At 37.3% G+C, this 20,648-nt stretch overlaps 1 protein-coding gene across 1 annotated transcript in view; it reads left to right on the top strand.

Annotated features, from left to right (window-relative positions):
* The first annotated feature begins 4,692 nt into the window (after positions 1–4,692).
* LOC140238257 (sodium-coupled monocarboxylate transporter 1-like) overlaps positions 4,693–20,648 on the top strand; it is a 39,567-nt gene continuing 23,611 nt past the window's right edge. Inside the window, exons 1-4 of the mRNA XM_072318194.1 lie at positions 4,693–5,097; positions 17,098–17,163; positions 18,744–18,795; positions 19,245–19,312. Coding sequence (XP_072174295.1) covers positions 4,693–5,097; positions 17,098–17,163; positions 18,744–18,795; positions 19,245–19,312 — 591 coding nt within the window. The remainder of the gene's footprint in view (positions 5,098–17,097; positions 17,164–18,743; positions 18,796–19,244; positions 19,313–20,648) is intronic.

Here is a 20,648-nt window from a genome sequence, read left to right as displayed (position 1 = left end):
GGTGTAATAGATTTAGTTTCGTTGTGATACATCACTGAAAAGGCAAAGAGTATGAATAAGTATGTAATGTAGAAATACGCATAGACAAAGGTTCTGAAAAAAAAATAGAAAAACAGAAGATAATGTTGTTAAAGGGGGAACCAAAAGTTAGCACAAGTGCTAGTCGAGAATGGTTCTCCCATTATAGCTACATGTATATTTAAGCTGCTTATTGCAAGGTCTACTCTTTTAAAGTAACTGTACTATAAAAGTACATTAAACTAAACACTGAATATTCTTTTCTTCACTAAATCTAATTTAACAAGTGCTTTTTTAGGATTCTTCGAAATGAAGATCTTGTTCTTTCCTCCTGAATATTTTTGGGCAAACTATTCCAAAACTTTGACCCGACAAAAGATAGAAATAGAAAATGTACCATGTGTCGTTTTACATTTCGGGAGTCTAAGCATGGAATGATCTTTGCCTCTAGTCCTGTATGCATGATTCATTGGCTCATAATATTCCGTTACAGAATGTGGTAAATGTCCCTTGTGTAGATCATATACAAAGGTTGACACTGCAAGCTTATGCAGGTCAAAAACATTTAACACTTCTAGACTGGTGAATAATGGCCTTGAACTTGTTCTTAAGGGGGAAAATGTAATTGCTCTCACGGCCATTTTTTGTGCTAAAAGTATACAATTTAAGTGGCTTCTGTAGGTACTTCCCCATACTTCAATTCCATAAAGTATGTATATTATGTGATTGCATAAAGAATTTATATAAAAGCATGAGAACATGCCTTGGAACAAAGTATCTTAACTTAAAAATTAAGCCAATTTTGCGCCTAATGCATTTGTTGTCATCACTTCCATTTGCTGAAATATCTATGTTATTACCCTTGTGATGATAACTATCAAGTTTAGTCATGCATTCTCCCTGAAAATAATGAAAATGTGAATATTGGTTCCAAATTTGATCTCCCCTTGCACCATCGGGTCCAGAGGAGGGCACCCAGATCTGTCATGAAAGAGCTTGAAAGTACTGCACTTCCTCATGTATACTTAATCATAACATCGAATTATCTTCAGTCACTTCTGTTTCCGGAGAAGAAGACTTCTATTAAAAAAAACAAAAACAAAACAAAACTCTAATTCTGAAAGAAAATATATAAAGAGGATTCCTCAAAAATTCATTTTTCATGTAAATTACACTTTCCATCAACTTGATACTGACATAACAATTAAGGGTAGCAATTATTCTCCCTGCTTTCTGAAAACGGTATATAAGTCAAGTGTTAAGTGTTCATTCATAATGCTAGAAAAGTTAATTTTGGTGGAGTTTTCTTTATATTGTTGTCCACACACCATACGTCAGAAACTCTAGTAGTCTCATCATCCAGCGGTTCTAAACACCAAAACTTTAAAAATTCATAACTTTTGCATGGATTGTCCGATTTTCCTCAAACTTTCACTGATGTGTTCAACTAATGTTGCTGCTTTCACTCAATCCACCAATGTGTGTATAATTTACGCATACTTGTACCGTAAGTCACTACTGTCCGTTTTTATCATCCTTTATTTCTTCTCTTAATTCCCCACCTCCCTCTTGTTTTTGTTTCTCTCCTCATTGTATATACTAGTACCATTTCCACTCATCTGCATGTATTATCTGGGGGGGGGGGGGGAACCTTTTTTCAAAGTCCCACATAGCATTCCATGCAAACATCAACCTGGTTCAAATTTTGTAATCCAAAACTTTGTACATGTCCTCACAAGGAATTTGTAATACATATGAATGCTCTTTGGAAAAATAAGTTGAAATTGAAACTAGAGATTGTAATTTGTCATTACTGACAAATTAAGGTGATCCGATTTTTTTTTAATCAATGATTCGAGTCCTGATCGCAATAGGCATGACCATACAAGTTTCGTCTGTGTTTAGAGACATTGGCCGTGTGATGTTTGGATTCTCATTTAGAAAAGGGAGTCATATCTGCCATCTTTGGTACCAAATTCTGTATACACTGAATAACGAAGATACAGCAACAAATACATATGACCCTTGACCCATCTTTACACTCCCAAGATGGCATCTGAGGAAAAAGTGGTTATTTTGTGAAATGATTCCTGCGACATCGTCTATATACGTGTGCAAAATATGGCAAAGATAGGACAGGTATTCACCAAGATACAAAATGCAACATTTGTGACCTTTGACCCTTATTTACATACCCAAGATATTGTCCAATCAAGTAGTTGTTATTGCATGAAATAATGTACGTGACATAAACTAAACATGTGCAAAATATGGGGGTGATAGGGTGTGTTTTTCTTGAGTTATTGCCAGAAAAGTTGCAGAAAGAAAGAAATATCTGAATACATCGAAGATAAGCTTTAATTTTAACCAAGATTTTTCACGTGATTCCAACATTGTATGAAAACACAAAGGGCACATAACGATAGCGCAAAGTCTCAGCTACAACATATTAAAATCTGGGAGAAATTCACCGAAGGGTAAGTGAGCTAGTCGTCGATAAAGACAATCATGTCAATTTTCATATCTAGAAAAATTCCCTCCCATAGAGATAACACGTAATAACGAAGATACAGGAAGAAGTACATATGACCTTTCACCCCACTTTGCACAGACAAGATGGCATCTGAGCAAAAAGTCGTTATTTTGTGAAATGATTCTTGTAACATGGTCTTTACGTGTGCAAAATATGGGAAAGATAGGACATGTATTTACTAAGATACAGGATGAAATATTTATGACCTTTGACCCTAATTTACATACCCAAGATGGTGTCCGATCAAGTAGTTGTTATTTCATGAAATAATGTACGTAACATGAACTAAACATGTGCAAAATATGGTGGTGATAGGGGCTGTCTTTCTTGAGTTATTGCAAAGAAAGTTGCAGAAAGAAAGAAATATTTCAATACATCGAAGATAAGCTTGAATTTCAACCAAGTTTTTGGACGTGATGCCGACGTCGTATGAAAAAACGAAGGGCACACTTACGATAGCCCAAAGTCTCAGCTACAACATATTAAAATTTGGAAGAAATTTACCGAAGCATAAGTGAGCTAGTGCTGGAGAAAGATAGTCATGTCAATTTCAATTTCCAGAAAAACTGCACTCCCATAGAGATAACACGTAAACTGGTCAAATTTGACAAGATTACATTCAATCCATTTTTACGAGGTGATGCCGTCATCCAATCAAAATGTTGTTATTATATTAATGAAAGAGCATTTAATAAGCTACAACATACTGAAATTTGTGTAAAAATCGGCAAAGGATAAGTGAAATACGCTCGAGTGAACTTGAATTTTGATGACGTCATTTTGAAAATTTACTTTTTTTACTTTATTAAGATATTTGATATCTTTTAATCATTTTTTCAGCATCGCCAACCCATGAAATGACATGTACAACTCATCAGCTTTCAGAATATGTAAAGAAAATAGGGGGTCACCGTCCATCCTGACGAGTAAAATCGGATTCAAAATTGGCGGTTTTTTGGCATAGTTGCACTGTATATCGCCATTGACGCGCGCGCGGAATTTCAACTTTGACGGGCCCTTATGACGTCATATTGAGTCGGATTGACTTGAAACTTGGTAGAAATATTCCTTGACTTTTCAAGTATCCGATCGAAGTGAAAAAACGGGAAATTTCTATTGCATATGAGCTGTGCGTGCACATATGTGCGCGCGCGTACGCGTCCGTCCAATTTTTTCAATTTTTCAAAAAATGCTCTAAATGGTCTGAAACGTGTGCAAAAAAGTTTTGAGCTCGATTGGAGTATACAAATATTTCAACGCGCGCGTACGCGCACGTTTTAAGGGTAGAGATGGATTTTGAGAATATGAGTAGAATGCACATAACTTGAAATATATGTGACGTAAATTTCATTGAAAAATTGCATTCCAGTAATGAGATATGATAGAGAATGTGTTTTCATATAATGACGTCATAGTGACGTCACGGTCAACTGATCACAATGATGCATTAGATTTGTTGTCTTTAGGACATGATGCATACATGGTATAATTTTGAAATTGATAGGCAGGGGACTTTCTGAGCTAACCTCTGCACAACTTTTGGGGAGAAATAAAGAAACAAACAAAGAAGAAGAATAAAGAATCAGTACAGATACAGAAGGTGATCCGAGAGGATACTCGGATCACCTAATAAACAAATTTAAATTGATATTGAATGATAAATTTGAGATAACAATGGATATGCAGTGTTCATGCATGGGTGTTACGCAATGGAGCGTGCCTGAGGATGTAACTGTAGTACCGTAGCTGTACGGTCTCGAGACTGTGGAATCTGGCTGCGGCGTCGACGTACGAAGTGTTTGCTACCACGTGCTGGTATGTATACCCGCAGTTACGACACTGCTTCTGACGAAGAAGTGTGTATCCCGTGTGTGTAAGGATACCGCACGTGCACCGTCTGCATGCATGCTTTGTGCACTTTTCCAACACACGGCATCACGTACTGTAGCTGGGTACTCATACTGGATTTCGGCCTCTGCCAAAAACTGGCCTGTTAGTAGTAGTATATTATGTTTGAGGTTGTATGCCTGTTTGGGGTTTGTTTTTTTATCTGTGACGTGAATAGCGGAAACATCTAACTTATCGTAGAGTTGTAAGTCTGGACTCTAAAATCGTTGACTGAGCTGAGAACGGGCCTCGACATGGACGCAGCTACATTCGCAACAACAACCGGTGAGCCGGCGCCGCCCGGCTACAATGGCCAGCCGAGCGGCCCGGCAACTTTCTCCGCAGTCGACTACGTTGTGTTCGTGTTGGTTTTACTAGTATCAGCTTCAATCGGAATCTACTATGCATGTACTGGTGGGAAGCAGAAAACCACGCAGGAATTCTTCGTCGCTGATCGCAAGATGCCGTCCGTTCCAGTTGGTTTTTCTCTCCTCGCTAGCTGGATGTCGGCCATAGCACTTCTTGGTACTCCATCCGAGGCTTATGTGTACGGCACCATGTTTTGGTACATCGGTGGGAGTTACATCCTTATGTCACTTCTAGTCGCGAATATTTACATTCCTACGTTCTACAAACTTCGCTTGACCAGTGTGTATGAGGTACAGTATGCATGCACCTATCTAAATCAGTACGATGATGAGACCGATACTGATAGTCCAAGGGAAAATACCAATACTTTTACTGTATCAAACCACAATTTTCCAATCAGTAAATTTAACAGCCAAATGACGAATTCATAGCCAAAACAAAATGTATGTATACCCCAAACTGTTAAAAAATGTTCTAATGCATATTCAGGGCTCTTTGTTTTGTTTTGTTTTGTTTTTGTTTGTTTTTTTTGTCTATATCCATGTCCATACAATCCATGCTGTTTCACTTTGTGGCATTTGTGCATTATTTATTTTTTTTTTCCCACTAAGGTTTTGTATCACTTGTCCTGTTCCTTTTTTTTTCTTTTTTTTTTTAACTGACTTCAGGATCCAACAAAGTTATGCATCTATTATCACTTTTTTTTTTCTTTATTTAACTGGTCATGGTGGACTGTCACTAAATTTGATAATTCCTGATAAGTTTCTGGCCCAACAGTGACTTTTACCGTCCTGGGACCGTCAAACCAGCTATGTTTGTGTTGTATGAATACAGGGGTCTTTGAATTATAACAGGCCCTTGTGCTCTCAAAAGAGTATGCTGATTTTTTAATTCATGTAAAGACTGAAAATGTATTTACTACAAATATTGATACAGACTAACCTCTTTGCACTCGTCTTTTATTATGAAGAAGAAACACTGGGAGGAATTGCGTCATATAGAGAAGGAAAAATCATCAAAGATAATCAGGGCTCGATATTACTGGTGGCCTGGGGTCACTAAAGATTGATGTTTGGCTACCAGGGCACCGTTTCACGAAAGTTGTCAGCGCTGACAAGTTGTCAGTCACTGACAATTACCATAGTAACAGTCAGTGACAAGAGCGTCTCAACCAATCAAAACCAAGGATTTTACTAAAATAGTCAACGCTGACAACTTGTCAGCGCTGACTATATTGATGAAACACCCCCCTGATTTTAAAAATGGTTGTCTTTTGGTGGTCCAATCAGGCAACTACAAGATTAAAAGGCATTATTTACCATTTGATTTGCAGATGAAACAAAAACCCAGCTTTAGTGCTTCAAAATAGCTCTAAAATGTGAGTTAGGGATAGAAACAACCAATGTAAAAATTTTAATCAAGATAATCGATGTTAAGTATTGTTAAATATACAAAATGTGAACAATAGTTATGATAAAATTGTTTCTAGAATAAACCGTCTACAGAAAGGGACTGTACAGTACTGGTTGAGGTAAGGATTTAGCTTTTAACGTTTTGCGAGATATTGAGAAACCACTCTATAAAATGTCAAAGAGTGTATAATTCTGAGGGAAATTGAAAGTTTATTTGATGAAAATCGGTTTTGAAATGACTGAGATATATAGGGTGAAACAAAGAGATCCTGATAAAAGTTGTGGCCTGTCGCATTTTACTATTATCGCTTTTTTTGGATATCTCAACCATTTGAAAACCAGTTTTCATCAAATAACCGTTGAATCCTTCTTGAAATTACATGCTCTTTCATATTTCATAAGAAGTTTCTCATTATCTCGCCCAAAAAGATGTTATAAACCTGAATCCTCACCTCAGCCAGTACTGTACAGCCCCTTTAATAAGAAAAACAGTGATATCTCCTTATATTTTAGGTTTAATTGCAAAATTTTAATATGGAAGGATGTTTTGTGATACAACTGACCTACACATATGGATCTAATGTGATAAATCCAACATTTTTAAATCACTGCTCCCAATGGTAAACAGTACCTTTAAAGTGGATGGTTATGTTGCCTTTATTTCAGACCACTGCGTATCTTTTTCAGGCCTCCAAAATTTCAGGTTGAAAGATTTTAGTGGCCTACTGTAAATGAGCCATCAGAGAATTCAAAGTTAGTTTCAAGTTGTGATATAAGTTTGCAAGTGAGGATTGTGATGTAAGGAGAGGTTATTGCAAGCTGATAATGATCTGATTGGCAAGATCAGATATTGTGAGGAACACAAAAATGCTGGAGATAGCAGTGTACAGTGCATACTTTATATTTACACTCCCTTTACTCTTAAAGTATGGGAGTATCTGAGCCTGGTCAATAATGTTATCAGATACAGTGATCATAAAACTGTTTAAGAGTTTGATGTAATCACAAGGTAGGCCTTTGCAGTTCCTTAACCTCAAAGTTGTTTCATCATGGAGTGCTGTGCTGCGCATTGTGCACACAATGTTTACGTGATATCATTCTAGCGCTTAATATCTACATGTACCTGTAGACACTTTGTGATAACAGAAAAGGCTCTAGAGTCGAGGAAAACAAAAACCATAAATCTAATCTCCTACAGCAACTTTTATGCCTCTCTGTTGCTTTCAAGAAATATGCTATTATTTACTGGTATACAAAAGATAATGCTAGAGCCCTGTTACTATGTATGACTGGAACTTTCAGATGACACTAGACTTATGATTGATGGCAATGCAGAGCATCACTTCATGACAGGGCAGTGGCTCAAGTGGTAGACTGAAAAATCTGTCAGTCGGGAGGAGTTTTATATCATTTAGTTGACTTTCACGTCTCTCCTCTGTACGTAGACAGGAGGAGATTCCGTGAAGCCATGACAGACGATATATGACAAGATACAGACCATTCTTTTGGTCAACTCAAGTGGTAGCTTTTCTGACCTTGCAATTTAGTGCCTCATATACAACTGTATTTGGCTGCGTAATGTTGTTTGCTGTCATCTTGTCCCATCAAGAAAGCGGCAGAGATATTCTGTCCATTGGATATAGCTTGAAGTGGATGCCTTGTATGTGAGAGAGACCAACAGGCCTCAAATTTCACTTTGATTTGAGTCCTGACCATTTTGGCCTTGACTCTCAAATTTTTGGAGGAGTCATCAAGACCAGTGAGTGGGGTATCAGGACTATTGAATCACCTAAAAAATGATGTTTTGATTCTCTCTGACATTGATTTGATTGTTTTTTCTTTGCCTGAAAACATTTAATGTTACCACTGACTGTTGCTTTAGAATGTGATACTGTTCATTGTATGTAAAACCTTGATATTTGCCTTACTATGCAGCTATGTTGTCAAGCCAGCTGCACCTGTAGCTAGATTGTATCTCACAGGGAAGGGGTATAGTATTGGTTGAGGTGAGGATTCAGCTTTTAACTTTTTGCAAAATACTGTGAAACCACTTATGAAATGTTGCAGAGCACACAATTCTAGGAGGAATTCAAATTTATTTGACGAAAATTGTTTTTGAAGTGGCTAAGATATCCAAAAACAAAGTAAAACAAAGCAATCCTAATAAAAGGTGGGTCCCACCTTTTACTAGGATCCCCCTTTGTTTTGGACATCTCAGCCATTTCAAAACCAATGTCATCAAATAAACTTTGAATCACTCTTGTGCTCTTTCATATTTCATAAGAGGTTTCTCGTTATCTCACACACACAAAAAGTATGGTAACCTCAAGTCCCATCTCAACCAAAACTACATATACCATCCTTTTAAATCCAACTTTAGGTTGTGCTTGCATGTATGCATTACACAAGTGTGTGAAGAAAAAAAAAGTGGGGAAAGCAATATCTTTGTCTTCAAATTCATGAGATTTTCTAGTTACTTGCAGAAAAAGATCACAGTCAGTGGTTCGTTGAATTTTGGAGGGGCATCGCACGCAGTTGGTGGACATCACAGCCATTGGCCTTATGAATGGCCTCAGTGTAATTTTAGCACTGTAACTTTTCACATGGAGAGATTGCACTTCAATACTCCCAAAGAACAGGGTGCAATGGACCACAGACACTGTCAGTCTCTCATTGATCATTTCAATTCAGGCAGTTCAGACTACCAGTACGAGTGGTCCGCCAATGGTATCAATGAAGGCACATGATGCCACGTGAATGCATTGACTGAATGAATCAAGGATTTGACTAATCTGTGGTTAAAAAAGAAAAGGAAAAAAAAATGACTCGTGTGTCCAGTGAGGTGAGAGCTCATGCTTTTTGTTGAATCACCCAAAATGAATACTGCTCCATATGAGTGGTATTGCAAAACTTGACAAAATTGACAAAAATTATGACTGTTAGTGAATTTCTGTGATGATGTGTTTGTTTCTTGGTTGTACATGTACATAGAGTACCACATACCCATTATGTATAGATGCTGTCCTAGAAACAGTACATTCTCCTAGGTACAAACTATGTAGATGCGAAAGTAGTTAGTGGTCATGAAGAGAATAAGATTTTCTGGAATCGAGGTTTCATATTCTAAAAAAAAAAGAATAGTGGAATTTTCAGTGGTATATAAATTATACTACATAGGTGTCAATAGATAACTTGTTTTGAGTAAAGACTTTCTTTAGCAGACCTTTTCTATTTAAAAAGAGCATGGCCTTGCAGTTACAGTGTACATGTACTTTCTTTTATCAGAGATAAAACATAGCTTGAACTGCATGGTTTCAGGCTGTATGTTCACCACAGCCAATAACCCTTCGAAAGTGAGCTCTTTGTAGAGAAACAATGCTGTGGATTACTCTTTTCCTGGACAAAGCACATCCAAGTTTTTATGATTACTTTAGTTAAAGGGATGGTATAGTTTTTGTTGAGACCTAATTTCAGGTTTCTAACATTTTTTGGTGAGATAATGAGAAATCTCTTCTGAAATATGAAAGAGCATATAATTCTATGAGGAATTCAATGTTTATTTGATGAAAATTGGATTTGAAATGGCTGAGATATCCCAAAAGAGTGATTCTAATAAAGTGTGGGACCCACACTTTATTACGATCGCTTTGTTTTACTTTGTTTTTGGATGTTTCAGTCATCCCAAACCCGATTTTCATCAAACAAACTTTGAAGTCCTCTTAAAATGGTATGCTCTGTACTATATCATAAGTGTTTTCTTGGTATCTCGCAAAAGTTAAAAGCAGAATTCTCATCTCCACCAATACTGTACCATCCCTTTAATGGGGTTTCATTAGGCTCTTTGGAAGTATTATAATTTTTTTTTTTTCCATTTTGATAGTGATGAATTCTGCTATAGATAACTCTCGGGATAATTTTCAGTAGTGATAGTTGTCCCGACGAAAATATAGTGGTAATCAGTGAGTTACTGCCCAGGGGTATATTCCTTCAGATGAAAATCACAGATGGTTCATTTTACTTAAAAATAGTGAGGGAATATTTATCTGTAATCATGAGAGTGTGCAAGTGCTTGGAAATGCAGCTATGATAGGTTGTATGAGATTATTACATGCAATGCATTTCTCACTTTCGGGTATGAAAGAAGTTTTGATATTGGAATCTGAATGGGATCTAAATTAGGCCTATCAGATACTGTACATGTGTACTTGTACGCAGAGAGAGAGAGAAGAATGACAATTTGTTTTCACCCTTTCTGACTGGCATATATACAGTAACACAGCTTGGCATATAAGTGACTGCTGTGTACAAGAATACCCACACCCACCCTATTGAACTTTAGAAATGGGAATATAATGACAGTACAACTTGTATTCATCAATTCATGGACCTTCATTGTCACTCATTCACAACCCAGTACTTTGCACCTGAATGGGGAAAATATACCATTATTGAACTGTTACAAAATTAAGCAAGGGTAATCATCATGACTAACACATAGCAGTGGCGGATCCAGATGGGGGCGCAACCGGCGCACGCCCCCCTTTATTTTTCTTTAAAAACAAAAGAAATAAAAAGAAAAAAATGAAATGAAACCCGGAAGTGGCACCAGAAATATTAGTTGCGCCCCCCCCCCCTTTACAGAATTCCTTGATCCGCCCCTGCATAGTCATTGTGAATACACATGCAAGTGCGTGGGGTGTGATCCACATACACCAGGGAGGTGCGGGTACTGCACATACACTTTGTAGTGGTACTTGTATACACCGTACCTGTTCGATTCACATTCTTTTAGTAGTTCATGCATCATCTGTTGATGTGTTATGCAAAGCACTGGTTAGTATATGGATGTATACTTTACATCATTACAGGAAACAAAATGTCGAAATATTCATCCATGGTCAGCCCGGTGACAGTTGCATACGTTACGGCCAATATATCCAACAACAAGCCTTATACTCAGTTAATGTGCATGAATACTTCTACAAACTTTATACTATTGTACACAGTTCATGTAAATGTGTACAACTGAAAGTGAAAGTAAGATAAAGAACAAACATTTCAAAAGTGACTGATAATTATCTGAATTGATTATGACACTTCAGTACAAAAGTGTCATTGATGAATCTTTGGTCTTGCAAACAAGCAACTGTGGACTTGGAAGCTTGATCACTGATTCATCTAGAAATATCATTAGTCCGCCTCATGAGTCGTCAGTATAGCAATCTATAGCGTATGTAGGCCTTTCAGAGTTTCAATATTCTCAGCATTATAAATTTCGAAATCTCAGGAAAAAAGGTACTGGTATGTTTTCACTGGTGACGCTTAACAAAGACTTGCAGTAAAATTTCATGGCCTGTCGACGAAACCTTGAATATCACAGGTTTTCACACAAATATTAATCTCTCTTGCATTTGTGCGGTGTTCGAATAGTCGTACAAATGAAATATATCGGCGAGATGTAGATTAGTTATGGAACACACACTGCTGATCTCATGATCTAATGTAATGATGGGTTTGCAAAGGTGGCGACAGGTATAGAACTGTATTAAACCTTCATAGGTCAATAATGAACAATCTGAAGATCAGACTTCCACATTCAGACCAAAGCACGTAGTGCTAATTGAAACTCCGGAATGGGAGCGCAACATATCAAGTATAAAGGTGACCCTTGAGAGACCACTGAGAGAGAGCTATTCATTATTGTTGGTAAGATCTCTCAGAAGTCTTCAAGACCAGATAACAATATAATGTCTGTGTGGAATGGCTCTCAAAACCTCGAGTGAAAGATCACTGAAAGACCCCCCCCCCCCTGCCAAAAAAAAAAAAAAAAAAAAAAGTCAACAAACTTCTCAGAGATCTCGGGCCAGAACATTCATTGAGATACCGATAAGGCTATAGTTGAGAGATATCATTTTTGAAATACTTCCTTAGACCTTTGAGAGTTCAGTCAAGATCTCTGAGAAACTTTCTATCAATGATCATCCCTCAATGATCTCTCAACAATCTTCCAGTGATCTTCTTCATTGGCAATTCTTGAGAGACTGTTCAGAGATAATTGAAAGACTATGATAGTACCTTTTAGCGCTTATTATATTGAGAGGTCGCTTGAAGACTGCTGAAAGGCCTCTGGAAGCCATTTTCTTAAGAGATCGCTGAAAGACTGTTTTGAACCTTTCCGATTTTTTTTTATTATTATTTCTATTTTTAGACCATGGAGATCATGAAGTTCACCGACAGATCATTTCAGGAATCATGAAGGATCTTGGAGATCATGAGACCACGTAAAAATCATTAGGAGATCTGCTAATTTTTACGGTCTGTCAGTGGTCTTTCATAGGTCTTGCTCTGTTGAAGTGGGGGCAGTCAAATCTGGTGATTTTATAGCTGGCCAGATAATCATGATGTTGCCAGTACAAAGTGCCCGTGTGTGTACTAATTGTGACAGTCGAAAGAATAAGAACACCAAGACCACGCATTCGCTCTTTACGATACCTGTGGTTTCTTTCTTCCACACTAATTACATGAAAAATTAGAATGTCACTGTGATGCCACATGAAATCCATGTTAGGCCTATCAACTGCACGAGATCAATGCCGTATAAAGAGAGCTCTGCACATTTCCGGCAGGATCATCAGAGAATACAAAGAGAGATGTAATGGCACGTATAATATATTTTCGCTGAAGAACTTTTTAATAAAGTTTAATGGCATACTTCTGCTCAAGACCATCTAAATGCGGTACTGCAAAGAGACATGTCAAAGAGACACATTTTCTTTCAAGAACCTTGATACAAGGGCAGCCACTTTGCTCTTGGACGAAGTGGAATTTTGGAAGTGGATTATGAATGACACTTGCACGGTTCAACGATTATCTTCAACGATGATTGTATTTTATTACAAGAAAATCAAAGATAGCCTTTTGTTTTAAAAAAATCAATGGACGTTAAAGTGTGATTGATTTTTTTGTGTGATAATACATGTCATTATATCTTCACTTTATTTTTATTATTTTTTTTAACATGGCAAGACGTGATCTTATGATTTTCGAATGTCCGGACAGACGCGAACCACGGACAGTCACGTGTACAAAGGACACATACTACGTGTATTATATTGCACATTATATGCACTTACCACATAACTTTTAAGAACAAAATGATAATTTCTCCAGCTCGTATATGGTTTCAAAGATCGTCTATCAAAACCATTCAATCGCAAAATTTTGCTCAGAAATATATTGTGCTATTTTCATAGAGGCACTGAAAGAGATTAGGACTTCGTTAATGAACAGGTATACAGTATCTGCTATTTAAATTCGCCAAAACAGTCACAAAGTTATATGAAAACGGCATAAGTCATTGTTTCGATTCATATACATGTACTTGTAAATCATTTTCATTTCGCTGACCAAGTGAATATGCGATTTGTGTTCACCCTGCGAAATGGAGGCCGTGAGTGGTCATCGTGATGGAGCTGTATCTGTATATGACTACCAGGCTGCTTGCCGTTCCAATTTGAGCTCCATCACGCCCTGGAATTCGGCCGCGCGGATGTTGTTCCACCTGCCAAGACGATCGATCGTACTCTGCTCAGGATAAACATCGTTACACATTATGCTAATTCCGATCCGAAACCTCCTGAACGGCTGGTTCCTTTGCGTCAAGATTGCATGTATACCATTTCTGTAGCCACTGCAGACTTGAACCAATGCTTGTAATGCCATGGTCGGCCACACTGCGACCTCTTTAGTTTCGTCAAAACATTAATATTGCAACACGAAGACAGTCGATTGTCATTACAATGTATTATCCATTTGAATAGATAACACGCATGAGCTCCACAGTCTGATTCTGAATGTAAAGCTTTTAATCAAAATTTTATATGCTACAATTCAAAATGTTACAAGACAGAAGAAAAAACAAATGAATGCATGCATGATCGATGAGGTATTTCCTCCTTGATTTAACCCTAAAAAGACTGGGCTATTTTGGTAGCTTGAAAGACTGGGGGGGGGGGGGGGGGCCTAAAGGGCCCCCCTTAAGCTCTCGGCCGTGGATTGCGCGATCGCCGCGGAAATTTGCACAATGGTAGTATGCGATGTAATCTACAAGATCGTATATTTAAATTTTCCAAAATAGTCTTATTTTATTTTATTTTGATTAATTATGCTAATTTATGCGAGAAATCAGACTCTTTGATCTAAATCAGTAAATAAAGCTCCAAAAGTGCTCATTTTTGGTCTAATTATTCTTTGTGGCATTCTTCGCAAATGCACTTGAAAAAAAATTCGGTATCAAAATTAATTTCTTATTTATTTTATTGTTTTACGAATTTCTTATGTATTTCTTTGTTTTTTCGACCTTTTGTTATTGCTGTTTTTTTAAACAAAATTTGTGGCAGACACTTTTTGAAGCCTAATACTACTAAAACAAAGTAATTTTAGCCATTGAGAGTAAAAATAAGCATATTTATATGAACCATGTGAAAAAACTCAATTTGCATTGACTTTGTACACAAAATCACATTTTTGAGCCATTTTCGGTCTCACGTGCATGTACAAAAAGTTATGTAACTTCAGAACCGTACCCCCGGGCGTCACAAATTTGGCGTCAAAATGTGCGGGAAACTCGAAAGAAAAAAGTCATAGAGCATCGCGGCGAGAGCATTGCATGTTGCAGAGTAATCGCGCGAAATGTCGGGGGGGGGGGGGGGCTTTTAGGCCCCCCAGTCTTTTTGGGTTAAAGATGTACAGACTTGCATGACTAGTTTCTAAGGTTTGAAAGTTTGCCACAAAATGGAATCATGCATCAGATTTGGCTATGGCTGCGGGAATACAAGCTTGTCAATAAACCTTGTGTCAATTTTGATTGCCGATATAAGCCTTTCAAAAAACAAACAAACACGAAAGTACCACATTGGTCACCCTGCGACGTCATTTTATACATGGCTTCTCTATAATGATTTCACTATACTCATTTTGTTAAAATCCACCTACTGAGCACGTATATATGAATAGTCTATTCAAGATTTATGACATGATTATTTTGATGCTAGCTGTAGTAGAGATGATTCGATAAATAGGCAAATGCGATATCGACGTACAAGAGCGCATTGATACGACGGAACTCCTTATCATCGCGGGTTTCCTTGAGATATTTTGCTTCGAATCAGTGCGAGTTCTTTTCAATACAACATACATCACCATCAAGCAGCACGGATGTATCGGGCTTTGTATATCACACATCAGTCATCATTTTGATACAAAACAGATATAAACTTGTGTTTAAGAAGATAAAGGAAAGAGATCAGAGAGACACTTGAAGTAGAGAGGGAGAAGACGCTGTACTAGTAATCGGGATGTTCAGCAAGTGTTCAGCGTTGTTTGTGTTTATGAAAATATGTCGTAATTCTTTAGAAAAGGAAAGCACGCAAAAGCTAGTAACCGCAAAATGTTTTTTAAAATCTTTATTACAAATGTAATTTTAAGAATCATTCTTTTAATTCGTAGTGAATAAAAAAAAAAATGAGTAATGTAGCTAATTACCAACCTTCCTTTATGAAACAATTTTAATTTGCCTATCAGTTGCAGTAATCACTGCCTGGTCATTATTAGATCCAGAGGCACCATAACCTATATGTAGCCTATACAGTTGTAGGAAAGGAACGGTTTCCTGTGACAGACACGGAAATTGTCGACAAAAGAGTCCAGCAGAGGTTTGATTTCTTGTTATCATCCATATGATTTACAGAGGAAAGCTGATATATCATCCAAAAAGATTTTATCTCTTTGATTATCGTCATGCAGAAAACGTTTAAAAATGTACGAATATCAGAACGGCGTAATATCCACACGTCTTATGGATACAGACACTGTATAATATGGTATAACATCGGAAAACCGACGTTTTCCGAAGGACATTGCATAATCTCTACTAACTGAGGAAGCCATGCAGCCCAATTAACAGACAGAAACCAAATAGTATTTTGTACATATTGTGAGCTTTAAAAGGATGGTATACTTGTGGTTGAGATGGGGCTTCAGGGGGCATTTCATAAAGCGTTTTCTCATTTTTTTTTCTAAAAAAATTAATGTATAAGCTACTGAAATCCTTGCATCTGATTGGCTGAGAGCAAAGTTTTTCGGCCCGAACACTTCATGAAATGCCCCCTTGGTTTCCATTTTTTTTTTTTTTTTTGGGGGGGGGGGGGAGGTGAAATAATGAAAACCCACTTAAATTATTACAGAGCATGCAATTTATTCTAAGAGGGATTCAAAGTTTATTTGATGAAAATTGGTTTTGCCATCTTTTATTAGGTGCCATGCCACCTTTTATTAGGATCACATTGTTATACAATGTACGCACTTTGTTTGTTTGTTTGTTTTTTGTATTTTGTGTTTTTGTTTTTTGTTTTTTGCTATCATTCATTTCAAAACCGATTTTCATCCAATAAACTCTGCATTCCTCTTAGAATTGCCATGCTCTCCACGTAACACTTCATACACTAAGTGGTTTCGTATATAGTATCTTGCAAAAAGTTGAAAGCTCCAATCCTCATCTCAACCTATACTATACCATCCATTTAACAAGTTGCTGCAAATAAGAAACACCATGGCCTTGTAGAATTACAACCATGCGAACATGGCGACGAGTGACTGCATGGAAGAGAATACCATTTCGAGAAAGTTGGTGATAACAAGATAATATTTTGATCTCATAGTGATGCATAAACATGTGTATTATTTCTTATTCATATAGATTCAAAGGAACATGTACGCCACTTCTTTTTTAAAGGATTAACTGTAGATTTAACAGAAATAGTATCTCCATTTTTTTCTTGGGCAGTAAAAGAAACGTTCTGATTTGTTTCAATGTTGCAGTACCTGGAACTTCGTTTTTCTGTCGTCGCTAGACTGATCGGTACAGCTGGCTTCGTCATCTACATGGTAAGACTCGTTTACTAAACAAGCAAAGCGGACGTGATGGGTTTCTAAACGAATTGTGATGCGTCTATGTGACGCGTAAATTCCGCGACATGCAATTTCAACAGCAGTGCTGGATTGTAGGCCTATAAAACAGTATATTTCTTATGTAGTGAGGGATGCGATATATGTATAGGCCTGTATATAATTATCGTGAATTCTCTCTATAGGGTAGGATTAGAATATGCTTAAAAAGCCTAAGGTGCAGTTTGCTGTGGCTCTGGAGTCATATCATGAACTATAGAACAATTATTGTAAATGGTCCACTAGCTTCAGTTTCCATGACATCCGTGAAGTGATGAATCAGCTACAGCTTTTCAAAAGTTGGTAAAATAACTAATTTTCGTAACATGCAACTGCAAACATCTGCATGATGACTTTGGATGTACTCTCGACAAAACGGACCTTCCTTAGGCTACGTTGATTACGAATTCCAATACACTTGTACTATGATAATTCCGGTACCCCACATGGGACCATGTTGTCATATTTTGATCAAACCTTGTATGAATCAGATAGAGGGACACAAAGTTCCTCGGAATTGTGCGGTTGGTCTCCATGGGGCACTAGGTGCAGAGCTCCGTATAGGATTAAATTGGTAAAATTTCAACCACGAGGATATTCTTGCAAGTAATGTGACATTCAGGTGCAAGTTTCTTCACTTTGTCTCCCTCTACAAATTAAATTTGTTAAGATCGCAACTGCTGATCTGTAAATTAACAAACATGTCGGAAAAAGGAACCAGTGGGACTCGAACCTGTCATCACTGCTTTCCGGGCAGCGACACTGCCACCAGGCTGTCCCTGGTTGCTGGCAGTGACACGATGAACATTGAACAAATACCCAAGCTCCGAAATTCCGACATTGTTATGTTAAGTAGTCCAAGGTGGACAAGGCATGAAATGAAAGAAAGGCTTGAAATGAAAGAAAAGAAGAAACTCGCCCCTGAACCTTCACCCCTCTGAATAATATCTTTTTTTTTTCTTTTTTTTTTCCATTTCATGCCTTGTCCACCTTGGACTACTTAACAAAACAATGTCGGAATTTCGAAGCTTGGGTATTTGTACCATGTTCATCGTGTCATTGCCGGCAACCAGGGACAGCCTGGTGGTAATGTCGCTGCCCGGAAAGCAGTAGATTACAGGTTCGAGTCCCACTGGTTCCTTTTTCCGACATGTTTGTTAATTTACAGATCAGCAGTTGCGATCTTAACAAATTTTCATTTGTAGAGGGAGACAAAGTGAAGAAACTCGCACCTGAACCTTCACCCCTCTGAATAATATCTTTCTTTCTTTCATAATGTGACATTGTTCACGACGTTCGTACCCATTTTGGCCACTAGTTACAAAAGGTCAGGTAATGGAAGGAGTCAAATGAAAAAAACAAATAACAAACGTAAAAAAAAAAAAACAATGTACGATTACAATAATGTTTCAATATTTAGCGAAGTAATGATAGTCAAGAAAAAAAGATTGGAAATAAACTATGATTGATTGAAAGAAAAGCGTGTCTCTTTGTTTTCTTTTGTCCTTGCTGCTGTTTAGGTGATGTACATGTCCATTGTTCTGTATGCACCAGCCTTGGCAGTCAATGCAGGTAACGTATATAGTATCATTATATAGTATCATTCTAACTGTCGATCACCTTTGACCGGTGATTGTCTCGTTTTAATGATTTCTTTAAAACAAACAGATGAATGGTACCAAAGCTATCATAGAGCCCTTCCAAGGATACACACATAATTATACCCACCAACGTCTCTCTTGTTCCATTACGCAGCCATTTTTGACTTCGTGTCAGATCCAATCATTCTATGTATGAAGCGAGACTTTTGTGAGATGTATAAGTTAGTTTCAGCTTGTATAGTTGGAGGCAAAAAGGTGTAAAGACTGTGGCTCCGTATAGATGCATTAACTGCCGTTTGGTTCTCTGAAAGTCGCCGATGCCGCTTACTGAAATAAATTGGAACTTACTTTTGATAGGAACAGTTAATAATTATCCATGTTAACTTGACAGTACTTTTGTTGATTCGTGATTGTTTTTAGTGACTGGTTTCACCTTGTGGGGATCTGTCTTAATGGTTGGTCTCGTCTGCACCTTCTACACCTCACTGGTAAGTATGTGGGCAGCTATGGCTTTAGTTCAAGACCGATAGATGAATAATTTTTAGCTGCCTCAGCAATGACTAGTGAGCTTTCGGGATTTCGTTCAAAGGAAAATTGAGTGTTTATTATTATTATTATTATTATTATTATTATTATTATTATCATCATTATTATTATTGTTGTTTATTTATTTGGCATTTCAGACAGGTGTAGGCCTACATGGGTAAACACAAAACACATTTTTATTCAGCGTAACAAAGATAAGATAAATTATAACACAGAGACAAAACACTAATGAGAACCCCCCCCCCCACACACACACACACATTGTGACATAGAAAACAGGGCTGCCAGGGGCAGAAGAAAAGGTGAACTTAATTACCATGACCCGCAGGTCTTCTACCCCACACCCCATGAATTCAAAATCTGAACATAAAACAGCTCTAACATTGTATCGGTCACAGTGAATTAAAAATGCAGTCATACAGGAACAAAATGGAGATATGAGGAGGGCAACATCTGCATGTATTTATGGGACGATGTCGTCTGCCTTTCTCTGCCAATGTCTGCCGCACATGAGACACATTGCGTTATCTATTCAAAAGGGAGTTCATGAAATAGATTTTACCTGATTCCCTAGAACTGACGTAAAGTTGCAGAAATTTAAAACGATGGTTAGATTTCTGTGACGAGTGAGTGATAACCTAAGCCGCAAAGCGGATTTCTAGCATAGTTAATATGGGGAAAGCGTTGCTTCAGGCAAACTGAGATCAACTAATTGACCAATTATCGTTTATCAACGATAAGCACCTATTATTCAATGTTTTTGTAGTAGTCATAACAAAAGAATAAAAGGCATACAAACTCGTATCATGGCAACTCTAAGACACTGAATAATTGGTGCTTACGTCGATGAAGGGCAATTCGTCAATCAGTTGCAATAAAAACAACCCGACGCAAGAATTCATCAATTTGTATAAAAACTAGGAGCATCGTAAATCATTGATGGCCATCAGAATAAACTGTGTGATGGTAAGTGCTGATGATCAAGTCACAAATTTTACGACCATTTTCCCCCTTGGCTACCAATTAATGACACATAGATCTCGCTCTCGGTATAGCCTACCTCTACAGGGCCTTCGCAAATTATGATGGAAGTTGCTAGACAACTGGATGCCAACGCTGCCAAAACCCTCACGAGAATAACTCAAGCCGGAGTGTTCTGTTGTTTCTTCTTCTTTTTCTTCTTATTATTGTTATTATTATTATTATATTTATTATTATTATTATTATTATTATTATTATTATTATTATTATTATTATATTTATGATTATTATTATTAT

The sequence above is a fragment of the Diadema setosum genome, chromosome 14 (genome assembly GCF_964275005.1).
Source record: "Diadema setosum chromosome 14, eeDiaSeto1, whole genome shotgun sequence".
Taxonomy (NCBI): domain Eukaryota; kingdom Metazoa; phylum Echinodermata; class Echinoidea; order Diadematoida; family Diadematidae; genus Diadema; species Diadema setosum.
Note: the sequence above shows the minus strand (reverse complement) of the source record. Positions and strands in the feature narration are given on the sequence as shown.